The sequence below is a fragment of the Pithys albifrons genome, chromosome 19 (assembly GCF_047495875.1).
Source record: "Pithys albifrons albifrons isolate INPA30051 chromosome 19, PitAlb_v1, whole genome shotgun sequence".
NCBI classification, from domain to species: Eukaryota; Metazoa; Chordata; class Aves; order Passeriformes; family Thamnophilidae; genus Pithys; species Pithys albifrons.
The window spans coordinates 48,219-67,046 of NC_092476.1; the positions used below are offsets into that span (position 1 = coordinate 48,219).

The window sequence follows — 18,828 nt, forward strand, 5'->3', positions numbered from 1 at the left end:
TTTAGAGTTTGGGTTTACCAAGTATTTATTGAATTGAAACTATCACAACTTACCAGTCAGCTCCTGGAGCAATTACAGGCACAGGGACCAGATGGCATAAAATCCATGTCAATGGCCCTGACGAGGATGTCTGGCTGACACAACGACGTGGAATAACCATAAGCGTTTCTTTTTCTAAATACAGTGATTCACTCATGTTTCATTGAAGAAAATATTAAATTTAAACAGATTAGTTTATTCTCAGTGAGCAACCGTTTCTTGATTTACTCTCACTTGTACATTAAAAGGCAAATCAATCCACATCCTCATGGTATCATTAACATCAGAATTAGCTCTTCTTCTAGACTGGGTAAGTTGAGTTCTTTATAGTGTTTACAAGAGAAGTATAACTAAAATATTTGCTTCTACATATGTTTAGTTTAAAATCAGTACAACTTTGATAGTTACTGCCTAAGCAAAACCACTACTTTTTGTTGAAAAGGCTTATGAATCATCAATGCTGTAACTAGTATTTTTCCTAATGTTATACCACCCTAATGTTTCAATATATACTAAGTTACATGAACCTAACCAAAACAACAGTTTTCAGAAACCCAGAATTTGAAGTTCTACAATTTCTAGTCATTCATAGCACTAAAGAAAGCAAAAGATAGGATCAGCAGTACAGTGGAAGTCTTGCTTCACTGCCTGGTGCTCCAGGACACCTTATATGTTCCATACCGTTGGTCGTTCATCAATGTCGCATTTCAAGAATTCCCACCTTGTCCAACAAGGCGGAATAAAAGCTGCCCTTGGCTTTGTTTGGGTGTCACTCCAAATTATGGCTTCTACAGAAGTCCATAAACTTAGAGGTCAGTACTGACACCCCTTTAAAGTCATGAGGCAACAGAGAATGGAGACGTTCTCCACTGCACAAACCTTTGCCCACAACCAAGGGAACAGAGATCCTCCAGTACCTACCGAGTGGATCTGAAGCCCTGTGGCACAACCAAAGGATTTCTCAGAGGAAACTGCTCTTGTCCCTCAATGCTGACAAACTGGAAGGGCAGAAAACCCAGTCTGTCATTCATTGCTGGCTCCCAGCAGGTCATATCCTCCCTCTGCACCTTTTAAAGGGTTCTGCTTAGGTTGGTAGTTTCAGTGCTGACTGTGCTTCAGAGAGCAGAGAGCCTCGGGATAGTACAACTGCTCCGGAGACAGCCATGGCACTTTTAGATCCACTACCAATTCCAGATCCTATTCTGGCCAAGGAAATGGAAGAAATCAGACTTATGCTACCCTTGACCAAGTACTAAGAGTTTGCAAACCCAGTAAAAATAGACACAGCAAGCCTGAATTCCTGAAATTCTCTCTCCAAAGCATTTTGGCTAATGTGGAATGTATCACAGATATTCTTTTTTAAGCCTTCTCACAATCCCTGCCAAAATGCCAGGCAGTGGCTTTGTGTTCCATTTCACCAAGTCCCATAAGGGGAGTTTACAAAAAGTCCAGGAAGTCTCAAGTGTGAGCTTCCCTATTCTTCATGAGCTACAAGAAATAAGAGCTATCACAGTAAGTCCAGAGGCATCAACAAGATACAGGCCCAATCACTATGAGATCCAAATACCTTGATTGCCTACAGATTGTTTTAAAGTTTTAAGTAGGAGGTACAGATTCCTCTGTACACAGTGAGAACTTCTAAAGACAAACCACAACCCAAAGCAAAGAACACCAGGAGAATTAAAACTCCATCCCAGTGGGAATGGACGTATATTCTCCTTTATGCTAATTCCCTGTATGTTTCAAAAGACTCACCTGTCTGCCCACAGGCTTCGTGCAGAGAGGAAACAGCATTTTCTAGGTACTGTGCACACTGTCTTGAGATTCCTCAAATCAGAGTCCCAAAACCATGCAAGAAATCCAATTTCTACCACCTGAAGAACTGAAGATACACCAGCAGAGAATATCCCACCTCACAAAGAGGAAAAGCTTTTCGACAGGAGAACCTGACTTAAGTGAATAGCACATTTATGCTCCATATGCAAGCCAAAAATGCACCCCCTGAACGCCTCAGTATAAACAAAAAAAAACCCAACACAGAAGAGCCTTCAGTGTGAAGATGTGAAGCATTTTCTGAGTCAGAAGATGAGACAGAATGCTTCATCCCACAAGCTGTGATGTCACAGGACACACACCACTGCTCTGCAGGATGTCTTCCTGAAGACTCTCTGGTGTATTCCCAGTGTCTGGGTCAATGTCATTTATTTATTCCGTGGTGGTTTTAACACCATTTCTTTCCCATCAACTCTAAAAGTTTCTACATTTCCATTCTGAGGAGATCTGTCATATTGGCTTTTACAACTTAGTGCCATAAGACCTGAACTTACTGATTTTAGTAGCTGTTTCTGTAGCATCTCATGGACTCATACAATGAGAACACATGTATGAAGAACAGTCTGCGTAGAGACAAAAAGGCAACACTGAGACTTCCCTCAAATCTTGGAACCTGAATTTATCAAGGAATTCTTCCTGTTTCTTTCTCAAAGGCATTATTGTTACCTGTGGAACACATTAATTTTGGAGCCCCTTTACAGCAAACCACAGAAGCCAAAGCAGCTACTGAAGACATTTAAGAATGGTTCATACCATGACTTTGATTTTAGGGCAATCGAAGTCTTTGTAGAACCTTTCACTGTAGGTTTTACGATCATCAGCATTTTGCTAGATCGCTATATAAAGGCTTTAGCAATTTTAACCAAAGAATCAGCAGACTTCCCAAATTGCCTAAAAAAGCTAATAATTTTCATCTCTATCAATCTTTGATTACCTGTTTGTGAGTACCTAGGTGAACTAAACTAAGTTATGAGACCTTACTCTTTCATTTGACAGAGAGAGAGGACAGCGCCACTGGAGAACAACCAAAAGGCTGGGTACAAGGCCTCGGTGAACTGGGTTTTGAATTTATAGATCAAGTTGTGCTTCTCCCCCACTGCCATGAAGATCACAAAGCCCTCCTCACAGTGCAGCAGCACCCCAATCTTGGTGGCCTTTGTGCTGGGTAAGCACTTCTCAATGTCGTTGTGCCAGGATGATATTTTGGAGTTGAGCCACTCGATGCACCAGGAGCTGCTGTTCCTGCCCAGGCGGCTCTCGAGCCCGTGCCGGGCCATGCTGCCATAGCACACCCCGATGGCACAGAAGGTGTTCAGCTGCAGCTCCACTTCCCAGTAGTGGACCCCTCTCTTGAAGCACTGGAACCCCAGCACCTGGCGATACTCAGTGAAGCGCTGAGGGTGCTGTTTGTGACTCAAAGGGATATCTGAGACAGACACCTTGGTGTAGCCCTCAGACAGAATCAGGTTGTCCTGAGCTGTGTTGTAATCCAGGGTGATATTGGCAGCATCTGCAACGACATGGATCATGTGAAGGTGCTGAAGAGAAAAGCACTTTTATTTATCCTGTCCTTCCTAAGCACTTGCCCCCATGCATGTTTATCTCCCAGCTCTTCTCTCCTCCTCAGTGCAGGCAGTTTTTAGGGCCACACTAACAGATGCTGGGTTCAAATTCAGCTCCATGTTACACAGCAGGAAAATGGAGGGCCAGTTTCCTTCCTTCCTGCATCCCCAGGGGATTCCTTTACCACCCAAATAACTGCTGGCAAAAGAAAGGGAACTTTGATCTGGCAGCAAAAAGTATACTGTGTTGTATAGCATCTTAACAAGCTATCCTGGGTCCACATAAAAGCCTGCATTTCATTAAAAAAAATCCAGTGTGTTATTCCATATTTCTAGGCTACCCCAATGCCATTATACTGGGGGAAAACAAAGCCATTACTTAGAAAACTTCATTTATCTTCATAAACAAATATTGGAGACAAATTTGATTCATCTGGCAAAAGAGCTACTTAACAACCCCCTTTTTCCTCCAAAATTTCCCTTCATTTGTAACAACCAGCTGATGGGCCTATTAAGCTAATAAAACTCCCTCAGAAATATTTCTATCAGGTACCTACAGCAGTAGCTGTAAGAGCAGGAAGTTCATCTTTAAATAGTGTAATGTTGAGTGTCTTACATTGCAGAAGCTCCTCTCTGGATTTCTTCAGAAAGCTGTCAATGAGCACTTTAGTTGCAGCAGCAGCTGCAGCAGTTGGTGCAGTGGTTGGTGCTGTGGTTACAGAAGAAAAGAGTTTGGCCAGTTGGGAAGAAACCTTGCACACTTGACACACCATCACAGACACACTCAGGTTGGAGCTTATCTGGTTTAGCCTCCTGTTCCACACCAGGTTAACTTCAATATTAGCTCAGGTTATTCAACATCAAGTTTTGAAAATCCCATTGTCTCTGGACATCCTTTCAGCGTATCCCCAGTAGGAGCCTTCTCGGAGCAAGAGGTGGACATTACACCAACACTAATGACGATCTTGCTCAATACACCAACACTAACAACCACCTGCTTATCATTTTAAGAGCCATCAACGAAAATTAGAATAAACATGCTGAAAGTTTGGACTCACCAACTTTGGCAGGTTTCTTTTTCTCCTCTGGAAGGGGGAAAAAAAAGAAGTAGACTGAGTTCTACTGGGAATGAAAAGCCACTGGTAAGACTATGACAGCTGTAACACCATCATCCTGGCTCTTCTGAAGCTGCAGCAGTGGATGGAGCTGGCAGTCCTGCATGTTGAAGCCAGGTACAAATACATCCACCCCAAAAAGCTGCACAGGAAGCACAACCTGCTATTTGCATCCTATTTCACAGGGTCATACGCCTGGAAGGAGCTTAATCTCTCCCCAGGATGCAGCGAGTTCAGGCAAGTGTCAATACACCTGTTCCCACAAGGCACAGACTATTCCTTCTCTTTTGAAACAGAACTTCAGTGCAGCAACAGGAGTTTCAAGTCTATTCAACTCCACCTCTCCCAGCAGACCCCTCTGAGTGTTCCACACTCAGGACTTGTGAATGGAAAGGACCATTTGTCAAGAGCTCTGTGGGAGTGATAGAAGTAGTTTCTTAACACTTGGATTTATTTCAAAAAGAAAATATGAAAGATCTTCCAAACAGACTACAGTGCCCATTAATTCTGGTGTCTGGACAAAACAACACTAAAAGGCCCCAGTATAACCTGCCATGAAGACTATTCTCCATCATCCCAGCCCTACACTGTAGGCAAGATGTGACCAGCAAAATGTTTGAATAAGGCTCCTTTAATCACCACTTACTGGTATCTGCCTCCACCTGCGGAGTGGCTGGAGCCTGGGAAAGGGTCTTCTCTTTGTGGAAACGATCTTGTGAGGGAGCACCTAAAAGACCAGAACATGAACAGCTCATAAGCAGAGTTCAATACGTACAAACTCATCAAACAAGCCAAAAGGTATAAATTAAAAAACCTACAAGAACCAGAGGGTGGGGAGGCTCTTCTGTGCTTTACACACTGACACCTCTACAGGCTGATGCAGCACTGTACCTGTGCTATTCACTGCTTTCCAGCTCACAAGGAATCCATCACTATATACCCCAAAGCACCCTCCCTTTCCTGTGCCCAGGTGCCCATACAGATAATCACTGCATCACCACTGCAGCAAACAGCTCTTGGGTAACTGCTTGAACTCTTACTTAACAGTAAAAACATAGTTAGAAGAGGATGATTTCTTCAGTACTTACGTGATCCATGAGGCTTTTTTCCACCAGAGGTTTTGTTTGCAGGAGCTGCTGGAGGGCCCTTAGTTTTCCCAGGTCTGGCTGCAATGACAGTATTTTACATTATGCTTGGTATTGCCAGTGCATAGACATGCAAAGTAATTACAAAGTAATGCATCAGTGAGGACATTTTTCAATCTTAATTTTCAGTTATGTGAATAGAACTGAAGCGATGCTCAGCAGAGATGGAAAGTGCATACCCATGACCCAGGCCCAAGGATAGTTTTGCTTGACCCAGTAAATAGGGCTTTGTTCTACAACACTTAAACAATCAGCACCTTTACAGCTGGTTAACCAGAGTCCTACCAGAGTAAAGCATTTCATGCCTCCCATCAAATCCACATCCTAACAACATCCAAGCCTGCCACATAATGACATCATAAATTACTCTACGGAAGAAAGGCTGAGCTGTGCCAGAAGGGCGTAGGATCATGATACTCATCAACTTATCCAAGTACAGGCAACAGTGAAGAGGCACTGGCACATTTTGTCTCCTAATTTAGGCCAGACTGACATGGTTTTGTGGAGGACTGCAGAGGTTGGAAGACAGAAATTATATTAACCAACTGTATTTGTTGCTTTTTTTAAAATTATTTTTGGATTGGAGAGAGAAGATCCCTCATTTGAGTTCCCAGCCAAAGCAGAAAATGCCATTTTTCTCAGTGATACAATACCTTCTGCTTTTTGCTCCTTACACTGAACGACTTGATGTTTCAACATTTCTTTGAGGCCAACAGCAGACATAAAACCAGAATGCATCACATTTTGGTCCATTTCAACTACAGGAACAAAAGCTTCTTTTGGTGATATTAGTTGCAGTGCTGCTGCTCTCTGAAACGACAAATGGAAGACTTGGGCAGACCACCTTGTGTAGCATATACATTGAAATATAACCAAGTTACTTTAAATGGGGTGGGGCTTGTTCATTCATCTCAAAGGTTACAGTTGGAAACAATCCACAGCAAAATTTCAGCAGCAGCCCACATGCCTTAATTCCCAGCTGACATCTGAAACAGTGAAAAGGGTCTGCAGCATCTCGTGGAGATGAGTTCTCTCACCCACTGGCCCCTCCGCTTGTGGCAGATGTAGTGGCTGGACTGGGGATTTTCAGACACCACTTCAGTGTTCTTTCATTGGTATTTGTGCACTCATTGGTACATCCTTTCATAGCAGGTACTTGCACACAACTGCAATACCATTTGCCTGAAGGTGTCTGGAGAGCAGGACAACCACAGCAGGTTTTTGTGATTCTGCATTCAAGAAACGTGAAGAATTGGATTCACATTTAAAGGATGTATTACCTTCAGAAACAGAACGTCATCACTTTCATGCAGTGCCATCTCAATCTGATCTCTGAGAGACTGAATTTCATTCTTCTTATTTCCCAGAACACCGTAAATATAATCAAACTTGTTACAAACTCTCTTCTCTTCATCTGCTATTGCTTTCATGATGTCATTTTCTCTTTCTTCAATCATAGCTCTAATTTCTAAAAACTCATTTCTGATCAAATCCTTCTTTCTGGAAGCTGTCTCCTGGAGCAGACAGACACAGGTTTCAAAAGAACAGTTTGTGAACAAAATACTCTTACTGCTACTGCACAAAAGCCTTTGAGCAACACGTAGGCTTCTCTTCCTTGAAATGGGCAATAGAAGAGCTGAGTAATTCTGTGTTGTCTGTAAGGAAAACTGCTTCACTCACAAGGAATGGGGCCCATTCTCAGTGTCAGCATGTGGGGGTATAAAACATACAGTGACTGCTTTACTCCCATCTCCCACAGAGCTGCCTGGCCCTGCTAAAACACCTCTTTGCTATTCCTTCCTAATAACATTTTCTCCTGGCAGTGCAATCTCAGCACTACAGCCGTTGTCACAAGGGTACAATCACCAACACCACACAGTGGCCAGCGTATGCCAAGCAACCTGACAGCACTTGGAACAGTTACCCACTTACAGCAGATTGGCTTTGGTTTGTTTTCACAGTGCTCATTGCCTTAACAGCTCTTTCACTCTGATTGTGCAGCTCCATGAGTTTCTTCTTCAGCATCGACTGCAATAAGAGAGATCAGAAAGAATTTCAGAGATGCAGTTGCCATGTCTCAGCTGGGTCACACTCACAGAAACAACAAAGATCGTGTTCACATAGAGTTTTAAATAACCTTGTAAGCATTTAGTACTATTGGTTTAAAACCTACCACTCCTTAAAGCTTACAGGATGTAAAATTATTTTCCTGCACATGAGTGACTTGTGGCACCCACACCCTCCCTGCAGCTCCACCTCTCCTAAAAGCTGGATCCACACTGTTGACTCACTCTCTTGATAAGAACCGAGTGCTTTCATCAGCACAGCAGTTCTCATATTAAGAATAAATGTCAGTTCTCAGGCTGGACTTTGTGCATGGAGTTAATGCTACTGTTCACGCCTCTCATTTTGAGAATTTTACCACTTGTGTGAATTGCCTGTTCCTTTAGTTCAAGATCCTGCTAAGCTCAGTCAGGGATGAGGATCTGCAGACAAGCTGTACACACACTCAGAACAGACTGGAGTTTGGCCACCTACACTTTTCAAGCAGGCTTTAGTCACACACCCTCTGATTTTCAGCTGCACTGTATAGAATCATAGAATCATAGAATTGATTGGGTTGGAAAAGACCTCCGAGATCATTGAGTCCAACCCTTGGTCCAACTCTAGTCCATTTACTAGATCATGGCACTCAGCACCACATCCAATCTGCATTTAAAAATCTCCAGGGATGGGGAATCCACCCCCTCTCTGGGCAGCCCATTCCAATGCCTGAGCACTCTCTCTGTAAATAATTTTTTTCTGATATCCAACTTCAATTTCCCCTGGCAGAGCTTGAGCCCATCGTGCCCCCTTGTCCTATTGCTGAGTGCCTGGGAGAAGAGACCAGCCCCCCACCTGGCTATAACTTCCCTTCACCCAAGTGTCCTTTCCTTCCATCCTATGAACCTCCTTCTAGCTTTTATCTATGTGCTGAAAATCTCCCTAGACTACTTTTTTATCTCTTTGATTCTTAAAAACATAGAGCAATGACTGTCTACAGCCCCTCAGTCAGCCTGTGACAAGGCCACACAGTGAGTCCTGGCAGTGAACACCAGAGGGGGCCCAGAGTTCTGGGTGACACCTGGAGAGTGGGAGACCTCACTGGTCAGCCCAGCCCAGGACTGGCAATCAAGCCCATGACAGCACTTTCCCAGAACTCTGGTCCTTGAGAAACATCTTGGAGAGAGGAGGAAAACGCAAAGAATGATTCTGAAGATGTGCCTGAATGCGCGTTGGAGGGGACATAACACTCCGCCACAGCAAGGTACGTGATTTACAGACCAAGTCTGGGTCCAGCCTCCCCTCCAGTGTCAGGCCCCGAAGGAGGAAAGAGACGCTCCGGATGCCCTTGGGAGGGTGTTCCAGCCCCACCCCACCGGCCGCTCACCTGGGCACTGGCTTTAGCCTGCTCCAAGGGGGTGGTGGGGCACAGCTTGTGCCCGAGCAGGCAAAGGGAACAGATGCAGGTGCCGTGCTTGCTGCAGAAGAACTCGAAGAGCCTGTTGTGTGTGGGGCACTTGCGGTACTGGAGGTCGCGCAGGGGCAGACAGAGCTGGTGGTCGCGGAAGGCGGGGCTCTCGTGGTGCGGCCGCAGGTGCTCGGCGCAGAAGGACGCGGTGCAGGTCAGGCAGGTCTGCACGGCCGGCGTGTCCCGGCAGCTGTCGCAGTACACGGGGGGCTCCTCCGCCTTGCACCCCGCAGCCTCCTCATCCTCCTCCTGTTCCTGTTCCTTGGCCCCGGAGCGGCCCTGGAGCTGCTCCACCACTCGGCACAGCACCGTGTTCTTGTGCAGCTTCGGGCGGGTCGCGAAGCTGGTCCGGCACTGCGGGCAGCTGAAGCCCTCCGACAGCCCGGCCCAGGTGAGTTCCAGGCAGGAGGCGCAGAAGTTGTGGCCGCAGGGCACCGTCACGGGGTTGCTGAAGATGCAGAGGCAGATGCAGCAGCTCAGTTCTTCCTCCAGCCCCGCGAGGCTCAGCTCCGGCTCCAGCGCCGCCATCGCGCCGTCTACCGCTGCTCTGAACAGCCAGAAACTAAACTGAGGGCCGAAGAAACGAAACTGAAGCCGGAGAAACGAAAGTGGGGCAGAGGCTTTCCGCGAAACAACGTGTCCCGTCCCCGCCCCAACGGGAGGGACAGCAGCCCTGAGACAGCCCCGGATGCTGCGGGCTCTGCCCCGGGGATGGGGATGTGGGGCGGGGGCGCACCGGGAACGGGGGGCTCAGCCCCCTCCACCCACCAGGGCGGGTGGGTCGGGGCACCATCACCCACCGTGCCCCGGAGATCTCGGGTTTGGTTTCTAAAGCAAATGTGCTGTCGGGTGCGGTGCCCACCTGGGCTGCCGGCCCCACTGGCAGCGCTGCTCCGCAGCTCCCACAGCCCCGCTCCCGTCCCGAACACAGCTCAAAGACAACTCGGGACACCCCAGCGGTCATCTCGCCCGCAGGTGGGGGCTCAGGGACGATGTGAACCCCAAATTCCTCCAAGCTAGCTTGGCTTACCTGGCTGCTGAAGATCAAATAGACTCAGAACGGTTTTGAGTCGGAAGGGACCTGAAAGATCACCTGGTTCCAACAGCTGATGTCAATTCAGCGCTTTTAAAGAACACAGGTTCCCGCACTGTGGAATGTGGAAACCGAAGTGAAACAACGGCTCGCTATATTGTAACTTACCTAGGGAGTATCAGAGGACCTCACTTAGCATGAGGATTACTTAGCAGGATGCAAAAGCCTTCAGAAAAATAAGATGCTAATTGGTAAGCTGTAATCAGGAAATCGGCCTTGCTTTGGTCTTATGCAAGGCCAAATATAGAAAGAACAAAAGAGCTGCTTTTTAAGCAAGGCAAGAAACAGACGCTGGAGCTCTTTATCAGTAAAACCATGAATCCACAAAAGTGTGAAGTCATAAATGCCATTTAAAAGATGTCTTACAATCAGTATCCTTAGTGAAATTTACTATATAAGCTGACCAAGATTTTGTTTCTGTAAAGTTGCACTTGAAGGGTGCAGACCTTGTGCAGTTCCCACCGGTGTTAATAAAGGTACTGTGGCTTACAGCCCAGCTGTGGGTCAATTCCTTAGAATCAGAAGGTACTTCCTCAAATTTTCTTTTCCTCAGTCTGTTGAATAAGCACTGTTTCTAATAGGAACGTTGATGCTGAATAGCAACTACTCCTGTTTTCACTATTTTGACTCCAAATTCTTCCAGTGATCTTTTCCTCCTCCCTCTTCTGCCCAGTCTGTTGGTGTCCCAGGGATTTGCTCAGGGCTCTCTGTACTTCTCCACCCAGGAGGTTGTAGGATGGATGAAAAAGAGCAGCCTGGCACCAAGTCTGTGGCCCTCAGTAATTTAACAGAGCCTGGTGGTCTGCAGCAGAAGGAGCCATGTGCTCTTGACTCTTGTCCAGTGGGCAAAGGACATCTCATATGGAGAACTGCTGAGGTTCCTTTTAATGTCATTAAAAAGTATTAGCAAGCAATCGTGTTGGCATTCATCCTTAGGGACTTCCAAAAATGTTCAGGGATTGTATAAAGCACTCAAAAGAGACAATGGTGGGTCATCTGTTACAATTGAAAAGAATTCTAAGCCATTTCTTTTGTAAGACTGAATTAAATCTGGATGGTCATTGCAAACCTACATTATAGAGATAACATGGACTTCTACTTCCATCAGTTACCACTCCAGGCTTGCAACATTCCTTCAGGATAAGCTGTGGAGGGGCTGTGTGGCACAGCGCTCCAAGCCACTGCTTAGTAAGAGATGCGGGTGCAGAAAGGATAACAGGAGGCATTTGGAGCTGCAAGGCTGGGACAGGAGCAAAAGTTCAGCAAACAAGTCTCTCCTGTGCTAGAGGGTGGAGGAGTTTCCAGGAGATGGGCATGGTGCCAGGCACTTACAGCAGTTGGGATACAATGACTTTGTAACTGCTGTTAGAGGAAATGCAAACACCTGAGGGTACCTGAGAGGTGGTGGCTGACAGTGACTGCAAAGGAACATTCTTAGAAAGCCGTGTTGTGCATGTGTTAGTGGAGAAGGACCAAGGAGCAGCTCTTAATGTTTACATTTTTAATTTTTCTGCAGTGAATGAACTCCCTGGGCTTGTTCAGACTAAGCCACCATCATCTTTCAAAGGCTCAGTACCTTTACTGTTATTTTCTGCAGCACTCATCTGGTATCTACTGATACAAAGGTATGCAAATAAAAAGGGTAAATATACACCCTCGCAATTGTAGCTTTTGCTTCTGCAGCAGAACACAGGATATTTGGAGCTCAGATGAGCAATTTAAGTTCCCCAGTGTCAAAGAGGGCTTGAAATTCTGGTTTTGAGGAAGCCCAACCACTCCTGTTGTCTCAAAGACAATGTTTTAACATTAAAAATTACTGTTCCCCATTTACATGGCTACTGACATTATTACTCTTTTTGCTTCCTTGCAATGACTTAAGAACTTCCTGTAGTCCTGAACTAAATCTAACCATGCCCACAATGCACTGTAAGCAATGGAACAAGAGGTGAGTCCTGCTCTAATAGTGCTATGAAATACTTGGATTTAGCTTTTACAATTTCTTAAGAAATAAAAATCAATTATTCCTCTTAAAAACAATCTGTCCATTAATCCCCAGTTCTTTTCATTCAGTTTGCAAGAACAGCCTCACATGAATCTAATTGTCCATATCTAAAAAAACAAATTGAAGCATCACAATACACAAATTAGTTTTAGTCATATAAAAACGATTCCTTCACGAAGATATTTTAATAGGGCTAAGGCAAAGATGTGCAGTATTTTAATGGAATCATGCACTAGTCAGAGTCCATGTTAACTAAACCACAGTGTAAATTTTTTTCAGGTGTTTGCATCTAGAGTTAGTTTTGTTCCATGCCTTCTCTGTAAGAGTCAACTACCCAGGACAGGGATTATCTGAAACTCTAAGTCTTGCCAAGTCTACAGAGGTACAAAGTGCCCCCTCAATGCTAATAATTCTCAGTGCAGCACATTGCCAGCACCTGGTGACCCGTTCTGGAAAGGAAATAATAAAGGGAGCACAGCACTCAGAGAGCAAAAGCGTTTGGTCTAAAACAAACAAACAAAAAGGATTTTCAGAGCCTACACAAATTAACACAATGGGAAACAATTTTGCTGAGGATTCATGTTATTTTCCACTGGTTTTAAGCAAAAATGACAGTTACCAGTACTATTTATATGCTTCAAAATTACAGAAACTTGAAATCCACAGGCTTTTCTGGACATGTTCAGGTGAACTCTGTAAGTAACTGCAAACTCATGGCATTTGTGTGATGCTCAGCAGCAGTAGAGATGTGCATATCAACAATGCTTATAATTAATTTCTAAATGAAAATGACATATGTATGACAGTTATGTGGTTCCAGACAAACCTAGATATTTAAGTAGTTACAGACAGTACAAGGTTGCATTTTTTCTTTTGATCAAACCATTCCAGTTCTGCAGGTCACAGCAGTAGGACATGAAGATTAAGAAAAAAACCCCAACAGATCTGTGTTAGACTAAACAAAGTCTTCCTGTATTACATAAAAACATACCCTAAGGGAAAAGAAGCGTTTTCCTTTTGGCATAATTATTTTTAAAACAATTTTATTAACAATATCCACCAGTGCACCTGCCACCCTCAGTACCAGAAGGCAGCATTTCACAAAACAAGTCTGTACAACTGTGTACAGTTTTTCACATTTTAGATGGTTCCATTTTCAATGCTGGATCCATTAACAGGAGGCTCAACAATCAGTCTTGGCTCTATCAGTGCATCCCAGCTTTCAGTTATCTGAAAACAAACCACAGACAACACTCAGCAGGGTACCAGCCATACCAGCAGATGCAATTTCTCTGTCATTACTCTTTGTCTAGACCTGACCAACAGCACTGCTGAATAAAGACTACAGCTCCTTCTGTGATTCACTGATCCTCTTGATGAATCTCAACCTGCCTGGTGTCCTGGGTAAGGGAGGATGCAGGTAAGAACAACAGTGCATGAAGTGAGTAAGCTTGTAAGAGCAGCTACTCTGTGAGACATGATGTTTACTCTGTTAGCCAAAAAAACCAGTTAGTTTGGCTTTGACCCCAGTGAACTGAGTAACATGCAAGAAGTGGTTCTTATCTATGCAAAACTAGTAACAGGATCCAAACCAGGCCCCACGTACCTTGGTGTCCTGAGGGATGGCATACTCGATCAGCTCTGCCCCGTCTGCAGACTGGTACACCAGGTCGAATTTCCCTGGCTCCTTAGCAGCTTAAAAAACAAACAACCAACTCAATTAACTACAAACAAACAAACAAACAAAGAGTTTAAATGTTTACCACAAAAGCCAATCAAAACCAGTTTGGTTTTGGTTTGTTTTTTAGTTCTGCCTGGGTTTGTAATTTCAACGAAAAAGTCTGAGGTACAAGTGAATACTGCACACCAAAATTAAGGTGACTAATATGACTACATGTATGAAAAGGATAATCAACATGTTGCTTAAGTTTGAGAAAAATATTCATATGACAATTCATTAATTCTAGCTTCAATGGCAACTGCAGGATACACACAGTTTCAGAAACATTCACTGTTTCAAGTCTCAGGAACTGTACTTTGTCACTGCAGGGACTCAACTCCACATCCACTGAGGGCAGTGGCTTCACTGGTATTGCAAGGAATGGCATTATTGTCTCACATCTCTGTAATTCTATGTGATGATCTTAATTTTTTTGAGAAAGTGAAACCACAGTAGAGGTGAGTTACTGACCACTCATACTGACTGAAGAAATTTAATTCTGTAACTACCTACGTGCATCTTCAGTTCAACCAGCAAAGGTTAGAACTTCTCAATCTAAATGGGTTTTTTGGAGAGGGAGTGAGGAGGGGAGAGGTATGTTGAAAATGAACCTGAGGAAACTGGGAATACTCCTGAAACATGAGGTGTGCCTTGGACTAACTGTTTCCAAGTGATGCACATGCCAACAAGCCTTTGGTGTCTCAGGGTACGTACGTTGTCCTGCTGCTGATGAAAGGATCTCAAGCTCGATCTGTTTTTTATCAGCATTCCAACTGATTATTTTTGCCTCCTTCATAAAGCAACAAGAAAAGAATCAGGTAAGATACACTTCAGCACTGGATAACTATTCCATATTTATAAACACTTGATCACTGCTAGAGGAAGTTTGGCTATCAGTTTTCCTATCACTACATACAAAATCTGCAGAGAATTAAAGCTCAGAAATCTACTACTGACACCAATAAAGCAAAGTTTACTTACTGTCACTGACTTTGTGGTTTAACTCAATACTTACCTGGAAAACAAGTTATCTGAAATAGCTACAAAATTCTACTTGCACCAGTTTCAAGAACTCGCCTTGACTTCAAAACACAGTAGACTCAAATACAGCTATATTTTTCTACTTGAAGGTCTGCATTTTTGTCATCTCTAAAATATTAATGATCATTAATAATGCTGGCAGTTGGGTTGAGGCTTTTGGGGTTTTTTTAATAACTGCTACATCTTTCAAGTTTTCAATTAGTTTTGGCTTCTGGGGTTTTCATTTTTACTGCTCTACCAGGAATAGCCTCTGGAGCCAACTGGATGCAAAGAAAAACACTGCAAAACCTCAAAATATTTAAGCCATACTGCACCTATAATACTTCTGTGAGTGAATTAAGCGAGGAAAGAAAACCAGTACCTTATAGTCTGAAATTTCAGGACTGTAATTTTCAGTTAGTTCCAAGCGCTGTTTGAAAGAAATACAAATAACATTATAACTTTTCCCATTCTTTGATGATTCCACCAGTTTCTTCAGCAAAAGGAAAGTGCAAGAGCCAAGTCTTCCACTCCTGGATCCTGATCACAGTCCCAGGTAGGCTTTCAGGACTCACTGCTCCACAGGATTTATGTTCAGGTCACACTGTGTGAGGAGATCAGTGAGATGGGGGCTAGTCTCCCCAAATGCAGTGATTTAATTTTCATTTACTTTTTTTTTTTGCAGTGAAGTGCAATTATTTGTATGGTAAGATTTGCAATAATATTGTAGAAATGGTATCTGGAGAAATAACAACATGTACATGGAAATTCACACTGAAATGACAGCAGAGACATTTCCTTGTGCTACACAAATACAGAAAGTTTAAAAGAAATGCATTTGACTTATGTACAGGCTCCAAAACTTTCTAAAAATCAAAGTCAGACTTTACAACAACAGAATTTTCAGAGAAACTATTAGGTCAGAAACTTAAGAGTGGTCCAAATGAAGCAATTTTAGCCCATTAACTTTCATACCTTAAAGGCAATCTTTTCTCCCACTTGGGGTGGAGCAGCTAGAAGAGGTAACACACTATAGTCTCTCTTGGGAATCTCCACGGGATTCTGTGAAACAAACAGTAACCCAATGATTTAATTACTGTATTAATAAAAACAGAAGACCATGTTTATGCTGTATGGCTTGCAGAAAGCTCTGAGAAGAGTAAGGTACATATCTGAGTGCTTTGTTTTGAGATGTGTAGTACAATCACTTAAATACAAACATTTCCTCAGCCTGCTAAATGGAGATACAGTAAATAGTTGTTTACTCTTAGATTTATTAAGATCAACCTTTATCCCATTAATATATTTCTGCTTTCCTGAATTACTCTCATTCTGTAGACTTTTTGCATAGTTAAAGCTGCAAGAGAAAGTGATCTCTGACTGTGTAAGTCACTCACCTGGACAAGAATAGAAGAGTTTGTCACAGGTTCATTTAACTGCCTCTGTGTTTGGCCTTCACTGCTGTAGTTATAGAAGAAGCCAGGGTTTGCTCCTCTCCCATGGCCTTGGCCCCTCATCATCCCACGAAAGCCACGGCCCCTTGGCCCTCTCCAGAAGAAATCCTCTCCTGATCCATGTCCCCTTCCACGGCCTGGGCTGGCAAATGGTCCTTGAATACTGGCTGGCAACCGTTCAGTACAGTTTCCTACTATGGAATTACCCAGTCCAATACGTGCTGCAGGTTTTTTAATAACAGGTGCATCTGAATCAGACTCTGAAGAGGAGCTCTTTGCTTTGTGAGCCTTGGTACTGGCTTTGACAGCCACTACACTGGTAGGCAGAGACTTTTCCTTTGCAGTGCTGTCTTGTGCTGGTGTCACCTTCTCATCCTCTGTACTCAAGTCAGAATCTGAACTAGATTTTTTAGCATTCTTACTAATTGCAGTCTTAGTCTTTTTCATGTTAGACTTTACAGTCACTTTATTAGTTTTTGCATCAGAACTTGTAGCAGCTTGGGATTTGTCTTTGGGAAGTCTTGCCACAACAGTTTCATGGGAAGGTTTATTTTGCTTTATGTTTAATTCACTGCTGCCACTGTCAGACGATGTGCTGGAGGAATCTGAAGTTTCCACCCTCTTTTTTCTGGCCTGCGTTGTGATCTTTTTCGTGCTATTTTTACCAGAATTTAGACAGAAGTTCTCATTTTCCTGCTCTAAGGCCAACTTTGCTGCAGCAGCCTTCGTCTGCTTCTCATCCTTCTTTTTTGTTGTCAACTGTTTCTCCCTTTCTGCTTTTTTAAGCTTTTTAGAATGGGCAGTAGAGCTCTGTTCCTTACCTTCTGCGAGTCTATTTCTTCCACTAACTTCTTCCTTTCTTTTTCTTTTTATGTACCTTTTTTGAGAGTCCCAAATATCTACAGAGCTCTCTTCCCTGCAAGAGGAATACTCGAGATTATGCTTGTCTTTTTTCTTTTTCCTTTTATGCCTATCTTCATTTCTAGAGAATTCTTCCTCATCCTCTTTGTGTCTGTGCCTTTTTTTGTCTTCTTTTGTTGTATAAGTAAAACCATCATCTGTTTCTTCATAATTATCCGCAGCTATGTCTTCCAATTTTACTCTGTCAAAAAAAAAACAAACAAAAGCCACCGTTCAGCATTATTAATATTTTTCCAACACATCAGCAGCTCAGGGAAGTTATTCTGGAGCAGGGATGTTCCACCCACGGGACACTCTGAAGCCTCCCCCATGAGCATGGGCTGTGACAGGCAGGGCACAGGAGTGCTCCCCTTCCATCCTCAGGGACATTCCCAACCCCTTGGCTCCCTCCAGCCCTTTTCCAAGGAGGCCCCATCCCTGTCCCGCCGTGTTCTAAGTTCACGTGGAGACTCACAGAATCCCAGAATGGGTCAGGCTGGAAGGGGCTACAGTGTGTCATCTGGTCCCACCTCCCTGCTCAAGCAGGACCATCCCAAGGCACATGGCACAGGACTGTGTCCAGATGGGTCTAGAGTATCTCCAATGAGGGAGACTCCACACACTGTCTTGGCAGGCTGTTCAGCGTTCTGTCACTGCACAGGAAAGTTCTTTCTCATGTTCAGGTGGTTCAGCATCAGTTCCTGCCCGTTCCTCTCGTGCCGTTGCTGCTCCCCCCGTGCAGAGCCTGGTCCATGCTCTGATATCCCCCTTTGGATACTGACAGGCACTGATAAGGTTTAGATGTGGAATTGACTGTTCCGGTTCCTGTCTCTTTCCCGATCCCATTCTCGCTGTCCCAGTCCCATTCCTGATCCCATTTTCGCTGTTCCTGTCCCGTTCCCGGTGTCCCTATCCCTATCCCATACTGCTGTCCCTGTCCCATCCCACTGTCACTGTTCCTGTCCTATCCCGCTGTCCCTTTCCTATTCCCATTTACGCCGTCCCTTATCCCGTTCCCATTTCCGCTGTCCCCATCCCGTTCCTGCTGCCCCCATTCCCGCTGTCCCTGTGCCCCCCGTACCGCAGCGAGTCGTTGTCCCGCACCAGGCGCGCGCTCTCGGCGGGCGGCAGGAGCGCGCCCTGCAGGAACAGGCTGAGGCGGGCGCGGCGGCTAAAGCCGAAGCGGTGGCGGATGACACTGAGCAGGTCCGTGACGAGCCGCGCCTGGCCGGGCTCCAGCAGCAGCCAGCACTGCGCGCAGCCCGGGCTGGCCGGCGGAGCGTGGTCGAACTGCAGCCGCAACCGCACCGGGCCGGGCCCCGCCGCCATCATGGCCTGGGAGGAGGCGGAGCGGGAGAAGGAGTGGCGGGAGGTGGAACGGGAGATGGAGCGGGAGGAGGAGATGGAGGCGGAGCGGGTGATGGAGCGGGAGAC

General features: G+C 44.8%; 2 protein-coding genes across 3 annotated transcripts; both read right to left on the bottom strand.

Moving 5' to 3' along the window:
• Positions 1 to 7: 7 nt before the first annotated feature.
• TRIM25 (tripartite motif containing 25) lies at positions 8 to 10,443 on the bottom strand. Of its 2 annotated transcripts, XM_071573693.1 has the most exons (10): positions 10,407 to 10,443; positions 9,125 to 9,772; positions 7,627 to 7,722; positions 6,975 to 7,208; positions 6,348 to 6,504; positions 5,638 to 5,715; positions 5,196 to 5,276; positions 4,493 to 4,519; positions 4,051 to 4,143; positions 8 to 3,382 (listed from the first exon to the last, which is right to left on the bottom strand). In XM_071573693.1, exons 2-10 carry the CDS (start codon positions 9,731 to 9,733, stop codon positions 2,850 to 2,852), a joined length of 1,908 nt encoding a protein of 635 aa, XP_071429794.1. In that variant the 5' UTR covers positions 9,734 to 9,772; positions 10,407 to 10,443; the 3' UTR covers positions 8 to 2,849. The 2 variants fall into 2 exon arrangements, with proteins under 2 accessions (XP_071429794.1, XP_071429793.1); XM_071573692.1 differs by lacking the exon at positions 10,407 to 10,443 and having other exon boundaries at positions 9,125 to 9,828.
• Positions 10,444 to 11,788: 1,345 nt separating this feature from the next.
• Positions 11,789 to 18,770, bottom strand: COIL (coilin). Its single transcript, XM_071573816.1, has 7 exons — positions 18,476 to 18,770; positions 16,438 to 17,596; positions 16,016 to 16,102; positions 15,423 to 15,470; positions 14,735 to 14,810; positions 13,907 to 13,995; positions 11,789 to 13,530 (listed from the first exon to the last, which is right to left on the bottom strand). Exons 1-7 carry the CDS (start codon positions 18,724 to 18,726, stop codon positions 13,441 to 13,443), a joined length of 1,800 nt encoding a protein of 599 aa, XP_071429917.1. The 5' UTR covers positions 18,727 to 18,770; the 3' UTR covers positions 11,789 to 13,440.
• Positions 18,771 to 18,828: the final 58 nt, after the last annotated feature.